The 16,979-nt window shown below is 42.4% G+C and overlaps 1 protein-coding gene across 2 annotated transcripts in view; it reads left to right on the top strand.

Annotated features, from left to right (window-relative positions):
- st3gal5 (ST3 beta-galactoside alpha-2,3-sialyltransferase 5) overlaps positions 1 to 5,612 on the top strand; it is a 22,977-nt gene extending 17,365 nt beyond the window's left edge. For both annotated transcript variants that reach the window (XM_059516587.1, XM_059516586.1), the window contains exon 6: positions 5,271 to 5,612. In XM_059516587.1, coding sequence (XP_059372570.1) covers positions 5,271 to 5,525 — 255 coding nt within the window. In that variant the 3' untranslated portion in view covers positions 5,526 to 5,612. The remainder of the gene's footprint in view (positions 1 to 5,270) is intronic.
- The last annotated feature ends 11,367 nt before the right edge of the window (positions 5,613 to 16,979 follow it).

Genomic DNA, 16,979 nt, shown 5'->3' on the forward strand with positions numbered 1-16,979 from the left:
ATTTGTCAGTATCTAAATATTTTTTCTTTGGTTTAACAATTGCCAAATTACTTTTTTGTGCTGTTTTGTAGAATATGTTGTTTAGGTCTTGTACTTCCTGATTGATGCCGAATTGGTTTTTGGGGTATTCCTGTATTTGGAATGAATGTATGAGGGATTGTATTTCTGAAGATTCGACGGCAGTGCTGTAATCACTGGCACTGGTTTCTGTCCATTTGAAAGACATTATTTTGCTCATTTGATATGGGGTCCTAATTGGTTGGGGTGATGTTTCAGATTGCTTTATATAGAGGATGATTTGGCTGTGGTCTGAGAAAGGTTTGAGGGGTTTGACTGTGAATGCTCTCAGAGAGGAAAGCTGGAGATCTGTGATGGTATAGTCTACAGTGCTGTTCCCCAGAGCTGAGCTGTAGGTGTATCGGCCGAGCGAGTCCCCTCGCAGTCTCCCGTTGACGATGTACAGAGCCAGTCCTCGGCAGAGCTGCAGCAGCTGCCGTCCGTGAGCGTTCACGGTTTCATCACAGTTTTGTCTGCTGGGGTGAGAAGGGAATAAGTGGTTATTGCCTGTGATGAATCTGCTACCGTGCGATTCGATGAAATCTAATTCTGCTCCTGTTCTGGCGTTTAGATCGCCCATAAGCAGCACATTTCCCTGGGCCTGGAAATGGCTGATTTCTCTCTCTATGTTCTGGAAAGTTTCCTCTTGGAAATACGGAGACTCGAGGGGTGGAATGTAAACTGCACAAAGGAAAACAGGCTTAGATGCTGATATCATTCCTTTTTGTATTTTTAGCCACAAGTGATGTTGTTCTTTTTTTATTAGTTCTATGGGCAGTTCAGATTTAATCCATATTATCATCCCTCCCGAGTCTCTCCCTTGTGTGACTGATGAGAGTTTGACGGATGGTAATATTATCTCTCTGTATCCTGAGGGACAGCTAGTGAACGCATCTCCTCTGCACCAGGTTTCCTGTAAGATGATCACATCTAGGTCTTGTAGTTCTTTCATAAAATCAGAATGTCTACTTTTTAGGCCAAAGACTGAGGAGTTTAGACCTTGAATATTCCACGTAGAAAAACTAAGTGATTTCATCGTAAACTTTTAAATTAATTTTGTATGGTTTGTTTGCTATTTTGAGAAAAAAGAAATGATGCAAAATTACTACAGATTAAAATTAGAAGAATGAAAGATGTGATTAAGGTTGTGGTAGAAACTCAAAACATCAACAATTCCATATTAAATGTACATTAATACCACAGAATAATAGTTTTTTTGTTTACCACTGTCCACTGTGTGTTAGTAGGTGAGAGCAGATGATACTCAGCATGTGTTGGATGTTGTGGAGTTCAGCGTTAGGGTGGTCTGCTCCTCCGCTGACAGCTTGGGCGTAGCTCAGTCTGCCTGGCTGGGCCGGGCTCTGCTGTGGACGGGCTTCAGCTGCTGGAGCTGTGGGGCTGTTGTAGAGCGGTCTCTGTCTGTAGGGGTCCTGTCTGGGTGCTGGAGCTCCGGGTGGTGGACCTCTGGGTGGAGGTCCGGTCGGGGCTCTAGATGAGCTGTGGACTGGGATGTAGTTTGCTGGAGTGTGTCTCGATGGATTGGCTGGGTTAGGGCTGGTTCTGCTCCACCTGGGGCTGGTCTGGTTGGTCCTGTATAGAGTGACATCTTTGAGTCTCTTTGCGAGGATATGTACCAGGTTCTTATAAAGGTGGACGTGGTCGTATAGACAATCAGTGTCCAGGTCTGGATGGTGGGCCAAGTGGACATTGGGCAGGAGGGAACAATGTCTAGAGATTCTGGAGTTTATTTTATTAATTGTGTTGGGGTGGAAATCTTTCCTCTGAAGTAAAGTGGACAGGATGATTTTGGAGTTGGGGAAGGTTTCTCTAGCTTTATCCACGACGGCTCTGAGGGAGTTCGACACTCGGTCCTGCTGGCTCCGCAGGTCGTTGGTGCCCGTGTGGATGATGATGTGGCTGGGCCGGCCTAGCTGGGACTCTGTCAGGAGCTCCAGGGCTTTGTCAGTGGTGGGACACCAGAGTTTAACAGCTCTGTGCTGGGGGAACAGTTTCTTTACATCTATGAATTTGCCATTTGAATCGATGAGTAGAGCTATTTCGGGTTCCTCTGTGCTGGCTGGTGCTGGGCTGCTGTGAGACGAGGGCTGCTGTGTTGAGGAGTCTGGTAGGGGGCGCTGTGACGGCTGCGAGCGGGCTGGGTCGGGTCTCTCTGCGCTGTGGGCTGGGTGTTGACTCCCTGTGTTCGGCGACTCTGGGCTGGAGGGCAGTGTTTGAGCTCTGTGGGTCTGCTCTGGCTCTTCTCTGGCCAGGAGGAGCTCTCTCAGCTGCTCTCTCAGGGCCTGGATCTCGCTGCGCTGCTGCTCTCTCTCCTCCTGGATCTCTCTCAGCTGCTGCCTCATCTCTGCTGTGGACTGCTCTCTGTCCTCTAGCTGGAGTCTCAGGGCGGTCAGCTCACACTGATAGCTGTCCTTCTCTGTCTGAAGCTTCCTCGTCTGCTGTGTGAGGGCTGACAGTCTCTGAGTTAAGAGCTCGGTGTTCTGCTGGAGTTCATTGTGAGCTGCACATGTGTCCGACTGCTGCTGTTTCAGCACAGTTTCTCTGAGCTGCACCATCTCCATCTCTAGCTTGGTGAAGTGCTCCTGTAGGAGAGGGATAGCTCTGAGCAGGGAGGGCGAGATGTGCTCAGCTTCTGCAGGAGTGGGTCTGAGGTCTGAGGTGCTGATCGGTGGATTCTGCTCAGATAACCAGCTTTCAGATAGTACAGCTTTCTCATGTTTCACGATTTCACCTATTGTTCTGTAGTCCGCCTGGAATGTTTTCAGGTCCCCCTGTATCATGACTGTACCATTTTTGTAGATGTTCACGGTCATCACTGTGCTGTCAGGGTCATGCGGTTCTCTGATTTTGACTTTCCAGCCATTACAGATGCCTTCTTTCTTGACAGAGGGGTAATGGTTGATGATGGCTTTATGCCAGGCGCTGGGGTGATCAGAGAAGAAAATGAGGTTGCAGACTTCTCCAGTTTTGAACAGATCTGCAAACAGAGTCTCTGGATTGTTTGTCAGAAGTTTCTGCTTGTAGGTTTTCCTAGCGGTGTCGGATTTCACCTCAGAGGGGTACTGTATGCTGGTGAGGGGGGAGCTCATTTGCATATGGCAGTGGGCTGATTGCAGCTGCTGCTCTGATTGGCTGATTCTCTCTGCCTCAGTTAAATTGATACATTGAGGAATGTCAGAGTGTGGGCTAGCCATAGCTTTAGCTTTTTAGCATTTTTAGCTTATAAAAATATAAAAAGATCAATTTTATGCCCTTATATTTGAAAAAAAAATAAGCAAAGAGCCAAAAAAAGGTTTCCAGTGCAATTTTAGTTGTACTCACTGCTTCTCCCTCTGAGGATAGGTGGTTCTTTTCCTGTTTTAAACTTTCCCTCCAATTTTCCAGCAGGCCTGTTGCTAGAAGTCTGATCTTCTGATCCTCTGCGTTGATTATTTGTGTTTAAAAATGAAAATACTATATTTTCAGAGTTCTTTTCAACATATTTCACTTCTGTATGTGGTATTCTTCTAGATTTTGTAGATTTTCGGTCTATTTCTTTTCTCAAAATAGCGAACAAAGAAGAAAATCTAAGAGCTCATGCAGATCATGGCTTCTCTCAGATGCATCACTCTCTCTCACTCTCACTCTCACTCACTCTCTCTCTCTCACACTCTCTCTCTGTCTGTCTCTCTCTCTCTCTCTCTGTCTGTCTCTCTCTCTCTCTCTCTCACACTCTCTCTCTCTCTCTCTCTCTCTCTCTCTCTCTCTCTCTCTCTCTCTCTCCCTCTCTCTCTCTCTCTCTCTGACTCTCTCTCTCTCTCTTTCTCCCTCCCTCCCTCTCTCTCTCTCTCTCTCTCTCTCTCTCTCTCGCATTGATTACTCTGAGTCTGATCCAAACCGTTTGGCGGAGGCGCGGAGAGCGCGCGCGTCATGACTAACACTTCATGACTTATTAGAGATTCAATTATCAAATGGCGGATTCGCAAATGATTCGGCAGGCAATTATACAATAATGATATTAAATAGTGGGGCAAAATCGGCTGCCAGGCCACCGGGAATTGTCCCGGTTCTCCCGGTGTCCAGTCCGTGCCTGATTTCCACAGACACGCAGAATGTCGAAGTCATATATTGCATTTTTGGGGCTTTATATTCACAGACACTAGTCCATGTCATGTTTTGATTCAAGTGTACTGCCCTACTTTTGATTTAGTCATCCAAAATGTGGCATATTCCATCCGCGTTAGGCATTCCGTTTTTATGACTGGATTCTACGAACCAGACTGTATTTCCGCATCCCGGAAATTATTAGGGCGGTATGTCTCAGAATAGTCAGTGCAATTTGGGAAAGAAATCAGTTAAATCTGTATGTGGATGCGTGTAAATATTCAAATGTAATCCCCTTTGTAATCTTAACAAATTTCATAAGTAACTGTAATTTAATTACAAATTTTTTCATAGTAACTGTAACTAATTACAGTTACAATAATTTTGTAATTAAATTACGTAACGCCGTTATATGTAACTAGTTACTCCCCAACACTGCTCCCAACAATGACAGTGTTCGTACACCAAGCTTTGTTGACATAAATGCACAATCCACCACCTCTTGTTTTGCCAGAGTCACGCCGACCCTAGCGATCCATCCACAGACTCTTGAATGTCTTTCAGAACTTTTCAAATTAAAAGCTCTCATTTCATCTCAAAATAAAGCACTGCTGCAAAACGTTCTCATACTTTTTGAAGGCAAAATCACCAAAGATGAAGTGATTGTGAGTAACTGTTGCTGTCATGACAGATCAGTTTCAGAAGCAGCCGCTATCAGAATAATCAGTCTGCAGGCCGTCTGTTGCAGGACGCGGGAACAGAAAGATAAAAATGTAGATTCTGCTCGGAGTGAACTGGTTGAATTTATTATTTTTATTTTTTACGTTTTCAAGCCATGCTGTAAAGCATCTCTGATCAACAAAGAGTGATCATTCATAACTGAATATGAATGAATGAAAAATGAATCCGCTGTGTGAAAGAATTAGTTTAATGAAAGACTGAAAAGTTGTCATCTGGTGGTTTTAGTTTTGACAGTTTATTTACTTTTTATTTTTTTATATATATATTTCCATGTTCAATTCTGTAATTTTATGCATATGAAATATTTCATAGCATCTAGTGTGTGTGTGTGTGTGTTTAAAATCAATTCTTAAATTGTGTTTCCTCTCCAGAATGTCCCTACATTAGGGGTGTCTGCGCTCAATCTGGCAACATACCTGTGTGATGAGGTGAGTTTAGCAGGCTTTGGCTATAACCTCAGCCAGAAGGATGCTCCTCTGCATTACTACGACCACAGACTCATGTCATCCATGCTGAAGGAAGTTACACATAATGTTCAGACCGAGACGGCTTTCCTCAAGCGTCTGGTGACGTCTGGCAGTATCACTGACCTCACGGGAGGAATCCACTGCCCCTTCTGTTCATGATGAGGAACAGACTCTCTCAGTGGCACGTGTGAAGAAGACTTCACCAAAGTGAGGAAATAACTGAACGCACTATGAATGAAGTATTTCACCATGTTTAAAATGTTCTGTTTTTATCAAATCAAAACTAAAGGTTAAAGATTAAACTTTTGTTTTTAAAAATTTTCAAATAAATGTTTTAAAAAGCTATTTTGCCAAAGTAAAATATTTTATTTAAAGCAGTTTTGTAGGAAATCAGTGCCCATTTTTTTGTTTGTGAATGTTTATATTAATAAGCAATAAAACGTGAGCAGATTTTAGTTGTTTGAACATGCAAAATAATGTAATGTATTTTTTTTGCTAATATTGTCTGTATTATCTATAGTTTGTGCCATAACTGTACTTTTTAAATATAAACTGTAAGACAGTATTGAGATTGTCACACTTCATTGGAGTTTCAAAGCAGTTTTACAGAAAACCATCTGTTGGCATGCCATTTATGTATATTTATGATGCATTGTTAGCTTGTGCTTCATCTTTGTTTTTTTTTCCTGTACACACTGATTAATACAATATATTTTAAGTCTTTTTGTGAGGTTGATAAAGCATTTCATATTTGACAGAGACCATGGATTTCAGTTGTCAATGATATCTACACTGATTTACAACAAACTTAAACTTCCACAAAAGTCCCATCTAGACTGAACTCTTAGATAAAGAGGGTGTATTGTCTATTCTGTACAGACTGATATCCTTCTCTCTCATTTATCCATCATTAAACTGCAGAAGAACTGTGTAGTATTCAGACAGGTGGATGGGATTTTCCTGATATTGTGGAACCACTTTTGTTGAGGTTCACAGCATTTCTGTCTATGACATGGTTTCTTTTATGCCTTAGAGGCCTGTGCTGGAACTGAGCCACATATATGAACAGAGTCACACTTTTACGTTTCTGTGTTTTAATGCTTTACTTTACTTTATTTGTGCTGCAGCAGTGTAATATAGAGTAAATAAATCAATAAATCCACTGCTCTCTCGTCTCCTCTGAGGCTGGGACTCTCAACAGTGTTCTGTGCAGCCAAAGACAGAACCGTTAGCATCAGGGTTGCCAGGTTTTCACAACAAAACAAGCCCAAAACTAGCCTCCTCTCATTTTGAGGGGGTCCACAAGTAAATTCACGTTCTGGGGGTAAAATAAAGGTTTTTGGCAAGGTAACCCTGCTAAAATTCACATTCCTGGTACTAAATATTATGCTATTGGTGTCACTTCAACTTGCAGACATGAAAAACGTGAAAAATGAGTGGCTCATTTTTTCACAAACTTGCAGAGAAAGGCTTATCAAAAAATATATTGGGTTTTATTACACATTTTCTGGGTTGGTAGATGCACCATTATAGGACTTGAACACAGAAAGTCAGATTTTCATGATATGTCACCTTTAAAGGAAATCTGCACAGGATAGGACATGTAAAAAGACATTGTCAAATTGGTCTGGAATCTTTGAAAAAGTCACTTTAGGAAATGTGCATGTATTTCAGACTTCTGCTCACGTGAGGTGGTGAGATCAGTAAAGAAGAGCGATACTCCGTCTCTGAGTGCTGTCATTTAGACAGAAGACATGATGCATTCAAAGACTGCAGCGAGAGATCTTGATGTGGTGGAATGATGCTCTGAGAATGGAAGTAAACTATGTGAACTTTGAACAGCCAACTCATCATCTCTCTCTCTCTCTCTCTCTCTCTTTTCCTGGCACTATCAGCTGATCATAGTCAGACCGTATGATCACACAAGATCATCAAGTGAGGTTAACTGCTACATTCAGAGCAGAACACAGCTCCAGAATAATGCTACTTCGTACATAAAATATTCTATATCAATAAAACACAATAAATATTTTGTGTACATTTCTCTGAAATACTATTTATTTTTAACAGATGGCTCATCTTCACATAAAATAAATTGACTTGGTTTTTTCTGTGGACTAATTCTTTGTCCTATCATGTGATAATAGATACTCTCAAATAGAAGTAGCTGTCTGATTTCATGACTAATAATCTGACTCCAGTGCTCCATGCTATTTCAAATAATTTTAACGGACATTTTTTATGTTTTCACTAAAAGAGTTTAATGTATTACAGCCTAACAACCAAATGAATGTGACTAGTAGATTTGTTCTTGATGAGCAAATTCAAAGAGTTGTCACTGCACACAGAAGTGTGTGAACTCACACACTCTCACAACACCAGACGACTGCTGAGCTGTTCATCACGTTCCCTGTCCAGACATATGATCTTCTGCCACTTACAACCTTAAAATATGAACTAAATCATAATAAAACTAATGTAAGTAGATAAAAATGCTTATAGACACATTTATTATTGAGCAGTAATCACTCGATTTAAGTTGTTTATGTATGTATTTGTAATACATGCATATGTAAATGTGTGTGTGTGTGTGTGTGTGTGTGTGTGCATGTGTCACAAGGTGACGATCTTTAGGGGCGGAACCAAAATTCGGGAAGTTTGGTTCCGCCCGGAAGTGTTTCCGCCCGGACCGGAAAAACAGAACACCGGAACTTCCGGTAGCGCCGTAAGAAGGAAAATCAGGGAATTCGATGCACCTGTGCCTAGTTAGGGACAGCGGTTGGTGATTGGAGGATACGCTGGACAAGGCAGTACTTAAGGCCAAGTTATTTTACAGTCTGAAAAGCTCTCTTTGGTGTGTGTGAAGCACTGGGTTGTGCCCGTCTTGGTACGCTGCTGGTAGCTGTCTAACTCTCTCTCTCCCTCAGGCTGGAATTGTATGATTGTGAAGACATCGCGAACCTTAAAGGTTGAGAAGTGAACAGATTATACGGCGAACTGAGACGACGTGAAAAAGGGGATTGGAAGTGGCATTGATGTGAGTACTAAGAGCCAGTCGAAAGTGCCCTGTATATTGACCTGGCGTTGTGTAGATCTCTCCAGGAGGAGGAGGGTGGCCCTACCCCTAATATAGTGTGGTGGGAGAGCCGAAGGAATACTTATTGAAGTAGTCGCAACGACGACATCACTAGCTAGGCCGCATATTCCATCGCCAGATCCGAACCAAGCGAAGTGAAGGAAGACGGGTGTCCTTTCCGTACACTGAGTGTGGTGGGTGAGTCTTCGTGCTGTGAAAACCTATAATTTTGACGTGGTGTTGTATATTGCTGTGGGCTGCTGTGTATTGCCGTGTGTCCTGTCAGATAAACCCCCGCCTTCACGCACTTCGGCGTGGGAGGACAAGGAGATTGCTGGTCCTGGCCTAGTTCAGTACAGTATATGTTGTGAGCGTGCTTCAGATCTCCGGAGATAGCCCGGTACGCTGTGTCCAGCCCAGAGGTGAAAGCCATCCAAAGCAGAGTAACTGTGTTTTGTGTCTAAGTTGATACCTGTGGAGAGGAAAGGAAAGAGAGTGAGTAACACAAGGAGAAACAGAGGAAACCTGTACTTACAGTGCGCTGTGTTCAGCCCAGAGGTGAGAGCCATTCAAAGCAAACTAACGGTGCTATTGTGCCCAAGTTGATATCTGTGGAGAGAAAAGGAGAGAGAGGGAATAACACGAGGAGGAATAGAGCGAACCCTGTACTTACAGTACGCTGTGTCCAGCCCAGAGGTGAGAGCCATTCAAAGCAAACTAACTGTGCTATTGTGCCCAAGTTGATACCTGTGGAGAGAAAAGGAGAGAGAGTGAATAACACGAGGAGGAATAGAGCGAACCCTGTACTTACAGTACGCTGTGTCCAGCCCAGAGGTGAGAGCCATTCAAAGCAAACTAACTGTGCTATTGTGCCCAAGTTGATACCTGTGGAGAGGAAAGGAGAGAGAGAGTGAATAACACGAGGAGGAATAGAGCGAACCCTGTACTTACAGTACGCTGTGTCCAGCCCAGAGGTGAGAGCCATTCAAAGCAAACTAACTGTGCTATTGTGCCCAAGTTGATACCTGTGGAGAGAAAAGGAGAGAGAGTGGGTAACACGAGGAGAGACTGAGGGAACCTGTACTTACGCCGCTGCCTGTGGAGAAAGAGAAAGCGAGTGAGCACCCAAGGAACGAACTGTGTGAACCAGTACTTACTGTGAGCTGTAATCAGCGAAGAGGTGAGAGCAAAACCAAGCTGAACTAACTGTGCCTGTGTGTCCCAGCCGCTGCCTGTGGAGAAAGAGAAAGCGAGTGAGCACCCAAGGAACGAACTGTGTGAACCAGTACTTACTGTGAGCTGTAATCAGCGAAGAGGTGAGAGCAAAACCAAGCTGAACTAACTGTGCCTGTGTGTCCCAGCCGTTGCCTGTGGAGAAAGAGAAAGAGCGTGAGCACCCAAGGAACGAACTGGGTGAATCAGTACTTACTGTGAGCTGTAATCAGCGAAGAGCTGTTGCCTGTGGAGGAAGAGAAAGAGAGTGGGCACCTCGAGAACGAACTGAGTGAACCAGTACTTACCGTGAGCTGTATTCAGCGAAGAGGAGGAAGAAGGAGGGCGCTACGGATACCTAAGACTCAGGCCGGGGCCCGAGCCCCACGCCCCGGATCCCCGTGGCCCCCTTGCTCCCTGACCTCTTCCCGGCCATAGCCCATCTGGAGGGCCGAGTCAGAGTTTAGTTTTAATTGCCCTTTCCCTATTCCCTAAGCTATTTTTAAATATTTAAATAAAGATTGTTTTATCACTTACTTGTTCTCGTGTTGCTTGGCCATTGGGTCGGGTTTGGGGACCTCCTCGAGGTGGAAGTTGAGAAGGGGTGTGGCTTAGTTAAAGCATAGCCAGCCCCTGGGTGTGACACATGCATGAAGGACAGCAGATAATACTGACTTTAACACAGATGAATGAATGACTTAACTGTGTCAGTGATGTGAATGAGGCTTGTTGAGTCCCACCCGGGTCAGGATGTTCAGATCTGGTTCCTCCTACAGTCTGATGTTTTGGCAGGTCACCAACAACTGCCTATTCACGAGTTCACACTTACATATGTCAATGTCAATGTCACCTTTATTTATATAGCGCTTTAAACAAAATACATTGCGTCAAAGCAACTGAACAACATTCATTAGGAAAACAGTGTCAATAATGCAAAAATGATAGTTAAAGGCAGTTCATCATTGGATTCAGTTATGTCATCTCTGTTCAGTTAAATAGTGTCTGTGCATTTATTTGCAATCAAGTCAACGATATCGCTGTAGATGAAGTTTCCCCAACTAAGCAAGCCAGAGGCGACAGCGGCAAGGAACCGAAACTCCATCGGTGACAAAATGGAGAAAAAAACCTTGGGAGAAACCAGGCTCAGTTGGGGGGCCAGTTCTCCTCTGACCAGACAAAACCAGTAGTTCAATTCCAGGCTGCAGCAAAGTCAGATTGTGCAGAAGAATCATCTGTTTCCTGTGGTCTTGTCCTGGTGCTCCTCTGAGACAAGGTCTTTACAGGGGATCTGTATCTGGGGCTCTAGTTGTCCTGGTCTCCGCTGTCTTTCAGGGATGTAGAGGTCCTTTCTGGGTGCTGATCCAGCATCTGGTCTGGATACGTACTGGATCCGGGTGACTGCAGTGACCCTCTGATCTGGACACAGACTGGATCTGGTGGCCACGGTGACCTCGGAACAAGAGAGAAACAGACAAATATTAGCGTAGATGCCATTCTTCTAATGATGTAGCAAGTACATAGGTTGTTATGGGAACTGTTTCCGATTTCCGGTTTACCTAATTAATGCAGCCTAAAAATCCTTTAACGGATTTGGATAATAAAAGCATATTAGTATGTTATGTGTATGCCAGGTTAAAGAGATGGGTCTTTAATCTAGATTTAAACTGCAAGAGTGTGTCTGCCTCCCGAACAATGTTAGGTAGGTTATTCCAGAGTTTGGGCACCAAATAGGAAAAGGATCTGCCGCCTGCAGTTGATTTTGATATTCTAGGTATTATCAAATTGCCTGAGTTTTGAGAACGTAGCGGACGTAGAGGATTATAATGTAAAAGGAGCTCATTCAAATACTGAGGTGCTAAACCATTCAGGGCTTTATAAGTAATAAGCAATATTTTAAAATCTATGCGATGCTTGATAGGGAGCCAGTGCAGTGTTGACAGGACCGGGCTAATATGGTCATACTTCCTGATTCTAGTAAGAACTCTTGCTGCTGCATTTTGGACTAGCTGTAGTTTGTTTACTAAGCGTGCAGAACAACCACCCAATAAAGCATTACAATAATCTAACCTTGAGGTCATAAATGCATGGATTAACATTTCTGCATTTGACATTGAGAGCATAGGCCGTAATTTAGATATATTTTTGAGATGGAAAAATGCAGTTTTACAAATGCTAGAAACGTGGCTTTCTAAGGAAAGATTGCGATCAAGTAGCACACCTAGGTTCCTAACTGATGACGAAGAATTGACAGAGCAACCATCAAGTCTTAGACAGTGTTCTAGGTTATTACAAGCAGAGTTTTTAGGTCCTATAATTAACACCTCTGTTTTTTCAGAATTTAGCCCTAAGAAATTACTCGTCATCCAGTTTTTTATATCGACTATGCAATCCATTAGTTTTTCAAATTGGTGTGTTTCACCGGGCTGCGAAGAAATATAGAGCTGAGTATCATCAGCATAACAGTGAAAGCTAACACCATGTTTCCTGATGATATCTCCCAAGGGTAACATATAAAGCGTGAAGAGTAGCAGCCCTAGTACTGAGCCTTGAGGTACTCCATACTGCACTTGTGATCGATAGGATACATCTTCATTCACTGCTACGAACTGATGGCGGTCATATAAGTACGATTTAAACCATGCTAATGCACTTCCACTGATGCCAACAAAGTATTCAAGTCTATGCAAAAGAATGTTGTGGTCAATTGTGTCAAACGCAGCACTAAGATCCAATAAAACTAATAGAGAGATACACCCACGATCAGATGATAAGAGCAGATCATTTGTAACTCTAAGAAGAGCAGTCTCAGTACTATGATACGGTCTAAATCCTGACTGGAAATCCTCACATATACCATTTTTCTCTAAGAAGGAATATAATTGTGTGGATACCACCTTTTCTAGTATCTTGGACAGAAAAGGGAGATTCGAGATTGGTCTATAATTAACTAGTTCTTTGGGGTCAAGTTGTGGTTTTTTGATGAGAGGCTTAATAACAGCCAGTTTGAAGGTTTTGGGGACATGTCCTAATGACAATGAGGAATTAATAATAGTCAGAAGAGGATCTATGACTTCTGGAAGCACCTCTTTCAGGAGCTTAGATGGTATAGGGTCTAACATACATGTTGTTGGTTTAGATGATTTAACAAGTTTATACAATTCTTCCTCTCCTATGGTAGAGAATGAGTGGAACTGTTCCTCAGGGGGTCTATAGTGCACTGTCTGATGTGATACTGTAGCTGACGGCTGAATGGTTGCAATTTTATCTCTAATAGTATCGATTTTAGAAGTAAAGTAGTTCATAAACTCATTACTGCTGTGGTGTTGGGAAATGTCAACACTTGTTGAGGCTTTATTTTTCGTTAATTTAGCCACTGTATTGAATAAATACCTGGGGTTATGTTTGTTTTCTTCTAAAAGAGAAGAAAAGTAATCGGATCTAGCAGTTTTTAATGCTTTTCTGTAGGATATGTTACTTTCCCGCCAAGCAATACGAAATACCTCTAGTTTTGTTTTCCTCCAGCTGCGCTCCATTTTTCGGGCTGCTCTCTTTAGGGTGCGAGTATGCTCATTATACCATGGTGTCAAACTGTTTTCCTTAACCTTCCTTAAGCGTAAAGGAGCAACTTTATTTAAAGTGCTAGAAAAGAGAGAGTCCATAGTTTCTGTTACATCATCAAGTTGTTCTGAGGTTTTGGATATGCTAAGGAATTTGGATACATCAGGAAGATAACTTAAAAAGCAGTCTTTTGTGTTAGAAGTGATGGTTCTTCCATACTTGTAACAAGAAGTAGAATTTACAATTTTGGCTATATGAATTTTGCAAAGAACTAAATAATGATCTGAGATATCATCACTTGGCTGAATAATTTCAACACCATCAACATCAATTCCATGTGACAGTATTAAATCTAGAGTATGATTTCGACAATGAGTAGGTCCTGAAACGTGTTGTCTAACACCAATAGAGTTCAGAATGTCTATAAATGCTGATCCCAATGCATCGTTTTCATTATCAACATGGATATTAAAATCACCAACTATTAAAACTTTATCTGCAGCCAGAACTAACTCAGATGTAAAATCACCAAACTCTTTAATAAAGTCTGTATGGTGCCCTGGTGGCCTGTATACAGTAGCCAGTACAAACATAACAGGGGATTTATCATTAACATTTGTTTCTTTGGATAATGTTATATGAAGTACCATTACTTCAAACGAGTTATACTTGTAGCCTGCCCTCTGAGAAATCCTGAAAACGTTGTTATAGATTGAAGCAACACCTCCACCTTTGCCTTTTAGACGCGGCTCATGTTTATAACAGTAATCTTGGGGGGTGGACTCATTTAAAATAATGTAATCATCAGGTTTTAGCCAGGTTTCTGTCAAACAGAGTACATCTATATTATGATCAGTGATCATATTATTTACAAAAAGTGTTTTCGTAGAAAGGGATCTGATATTCAATAAGCCAAGCTTTATCATTTGTTTATCCATATTGCTTCTGTTTTTTATTTGTTGAACCTCAATTAAATTGTTAATCTTAACTTGGTTTGGACGTTTTTAGTTTTTTTTAGTTCGGGGAACAGACACAGTCTCTATAGTGTGATATCTAGGTGAAAGAGTCTCTATGTGCTGAGAATTAACTGACCTCTGTGACGGGAGGCAGCTAGCAGACGGTCGGTTTAGCCAGTCTGTCTGCTTCCTGACCTGGGCCCCAGTTAGTCAAGTATAAACACTAAGACTATTTGCCATATTTCTAGAGAGAAGAGTGGCGCCACCCCAGGAGGGATGAAGACCATCTCTTTTAAACAGGTCAGGTCTGCCCCAAAAGCTCGTCCAATTGTCTATGAAACCTATGTTATTCTGTGGGCACCACTTAGACATCCAGCCATTGAGTGATGACAATCTGCTATGCATCTCATCACCACGGTAAGCAGGGAGGGGACCAGAGCATATTACAGTGTCTGACATCGTGCTTGCAAGTTCACACACCTCTTTAATGTTATTTTTAGTGATCTCCGACTGGCGAAGTCGAACATCATTAGCGCCGGCATGAATAACAATCTTACTGTATTTACGTTTAGCATTAGCCAGCACTTTTAAATTTGCCAAGATGTCAGGCGCTCTGGCTCCCGGTAAACATTTGACTATGGTGGCTGGTGTCTCTATATTCACGTTCCGTACAATAGAATCACCAATAACTAGAGCACTTTCATCAGGTTTCTCAGTGGGTGCATCACTGAGTGGGGAGAACCTGTTTAATGTTTTGATCGGAACAGATGAGCGGTGTTTTGACCCAAGACTACGCTGCCTCACCGTCACCCAGTTGCCCTGCTGCTGGGGCTCTGTTTCCGGAACCGAACAATGTACAGGAATCCCTGAGCTAGACGCATCCAAAGCCGTATCTAGAGCCCTAACATTTTTACTATCCTCAATTAAAGTTTGGATGCGTGTCTCTAATTCTGAAATCTTCTCTGTCAGCCTAACTATTTCCCTGCATTTATCACATGTGAATCCCTCATCAGCGACAGAGATAGATAAACTGTACATGTGGCAAGAGGTGCAAGAAACAATGATAGGAGAAGCCATTACTCACCGTGCTTGATGAAAATTCTTACTGCGGTTGTTTGATGAGCTTGTGAAAATCTGGAGCGAGAGAGAGGAGAAAAGAAAACAGCGATAGGTTCGAATGAAGACGCTAATGACAAGCTAACGAGTGCTAACGCTTTGCAGGTGTACTGCACTCACGGAAATAAAATAAAAGTGAACGATCAAAGTTAATCTGATAAGATTGATCGATAATATCAGAAATATGGTGTGAATTAAGTTATATTTTACCACTTTAAAAAACAGAGAGTGATAGTAAGATAAAGATTCTAGAGAAAAAAATAAAATAAAAACAGCTACACGGAGCTACAATTTGCTACAGAAGGCCAACAGGAAGTAGAGAAAACACTGTCCAGTTAATTAGCTGAGGTATGGTATGCGTATTTGGCATGCTGTCCGGGGAAGGGCTCCGAGTTCGGGAATGGCCCGAACCTACAGTACCCCCCCTTCTCCATCTATTTATATGACTAATAATCTGACTCCAGTGCTCCATGCTATTTCAAATAATTTTAACGGACATTTTTTATGTTTTCACTAAAAGAGTTTAATGTATTACAGCCTAACAACCAAATGAATGTGACTAGTAGATTTGTTCTTGATGAGCAAATTCAAAGAGTTGTCACTGCACACAGAAGTGTGTGAACTCACACACTCTCACAACACCAGACGACTGCTGAGCTGTTCATCACGTTCCCTGTCCAGACATATGATCTTCTGCCACTTACAACCTTAAAATATGAACTAAATCATAATAAAACTAATATAAGTAGATAAAAATGCTTATAGACACATTTATTATTGAGCAGTAATCACTCGATTTAAGTTGTTTATGTATGTATTTGTAATACATGCATATGTAAATGTGTGTGTGTGTGTGTGTGTGTGTGTGTGTGTGTGTGTGTGTGCATGCATGAAGGACAGCAGATAATACTGACTTTAACACAGATGAATGAATGACTTAACTGTGTCAGTGATGTGAATGAGGCTTGTTGAGTCCCACGCGGGTCAGGATGTTCAGATCTGGTTCCTCCTACAGTCTGATGTTTTGGCAGGTCACCAACAACTGCCTATTCACGAGTTCACACTTACATATGTCAATGTCAATGTCACCTTTATTTATATAGCGCTTTAAACAAAATACATTGCGTCAAAGCAACTGAACAACATTCATTAGGAAAACAGTGTCAATAATGCAAAAATGATAGTTAAAGGCAGTTCATCATTGGATTCAGTTATGTCATCTCTGTTCAGTTAAATAGTGTCTGTGCATTTATTTGCAATCAAGTCAACGATATCGCTGTAGATGAAGTGTCCCCAACTAAGCAAGCCAGAGGCGACAGCGGCAAGGAACCGAAACTCCATCGGTGACAAAATGGAGAAAAAAACCTTGGGAGAAACCAGGCTCAGTTGGGGGGCCAGTTCTCCTCTGACCAGACAAAACCAGTAGTTCAATTCCAGGCTGCAGCAAAGTCAGATTGTGCAGAAGAATCATCTGTTTCCTGTGGTCTTGTCCTGGTGCTCCTCTGAGACAAGGTCTTTACAGGGGATCTGTATCTGGGGCTCTAGTTGTCCTGGTCTCCACTGTCTTTCAGGGATGTAGAGGTCCTTTCTGGGTGCTGATCCAGCATCTGGTCTGGATACGTACTGGATCCGGGTGACTGCAGTGACCCTCTGATCTGGACACAGACTGGATCTGGTGGCCACGGTGACCTCGGA

Source organism: Carassius carassius, chromosome 29 (genome assembly GCF_963082965.1).
Source record: "Carassius carassius chromosome 29, fCarCar2.1, whole genome shotgun sequence".
Classification (NCBI taxonomy): Eukaryota; Metazoa; Chordata; class Actinopteri; order Cypriniformes; family Cyprinidae; genus Carassius; species Carassius carassius.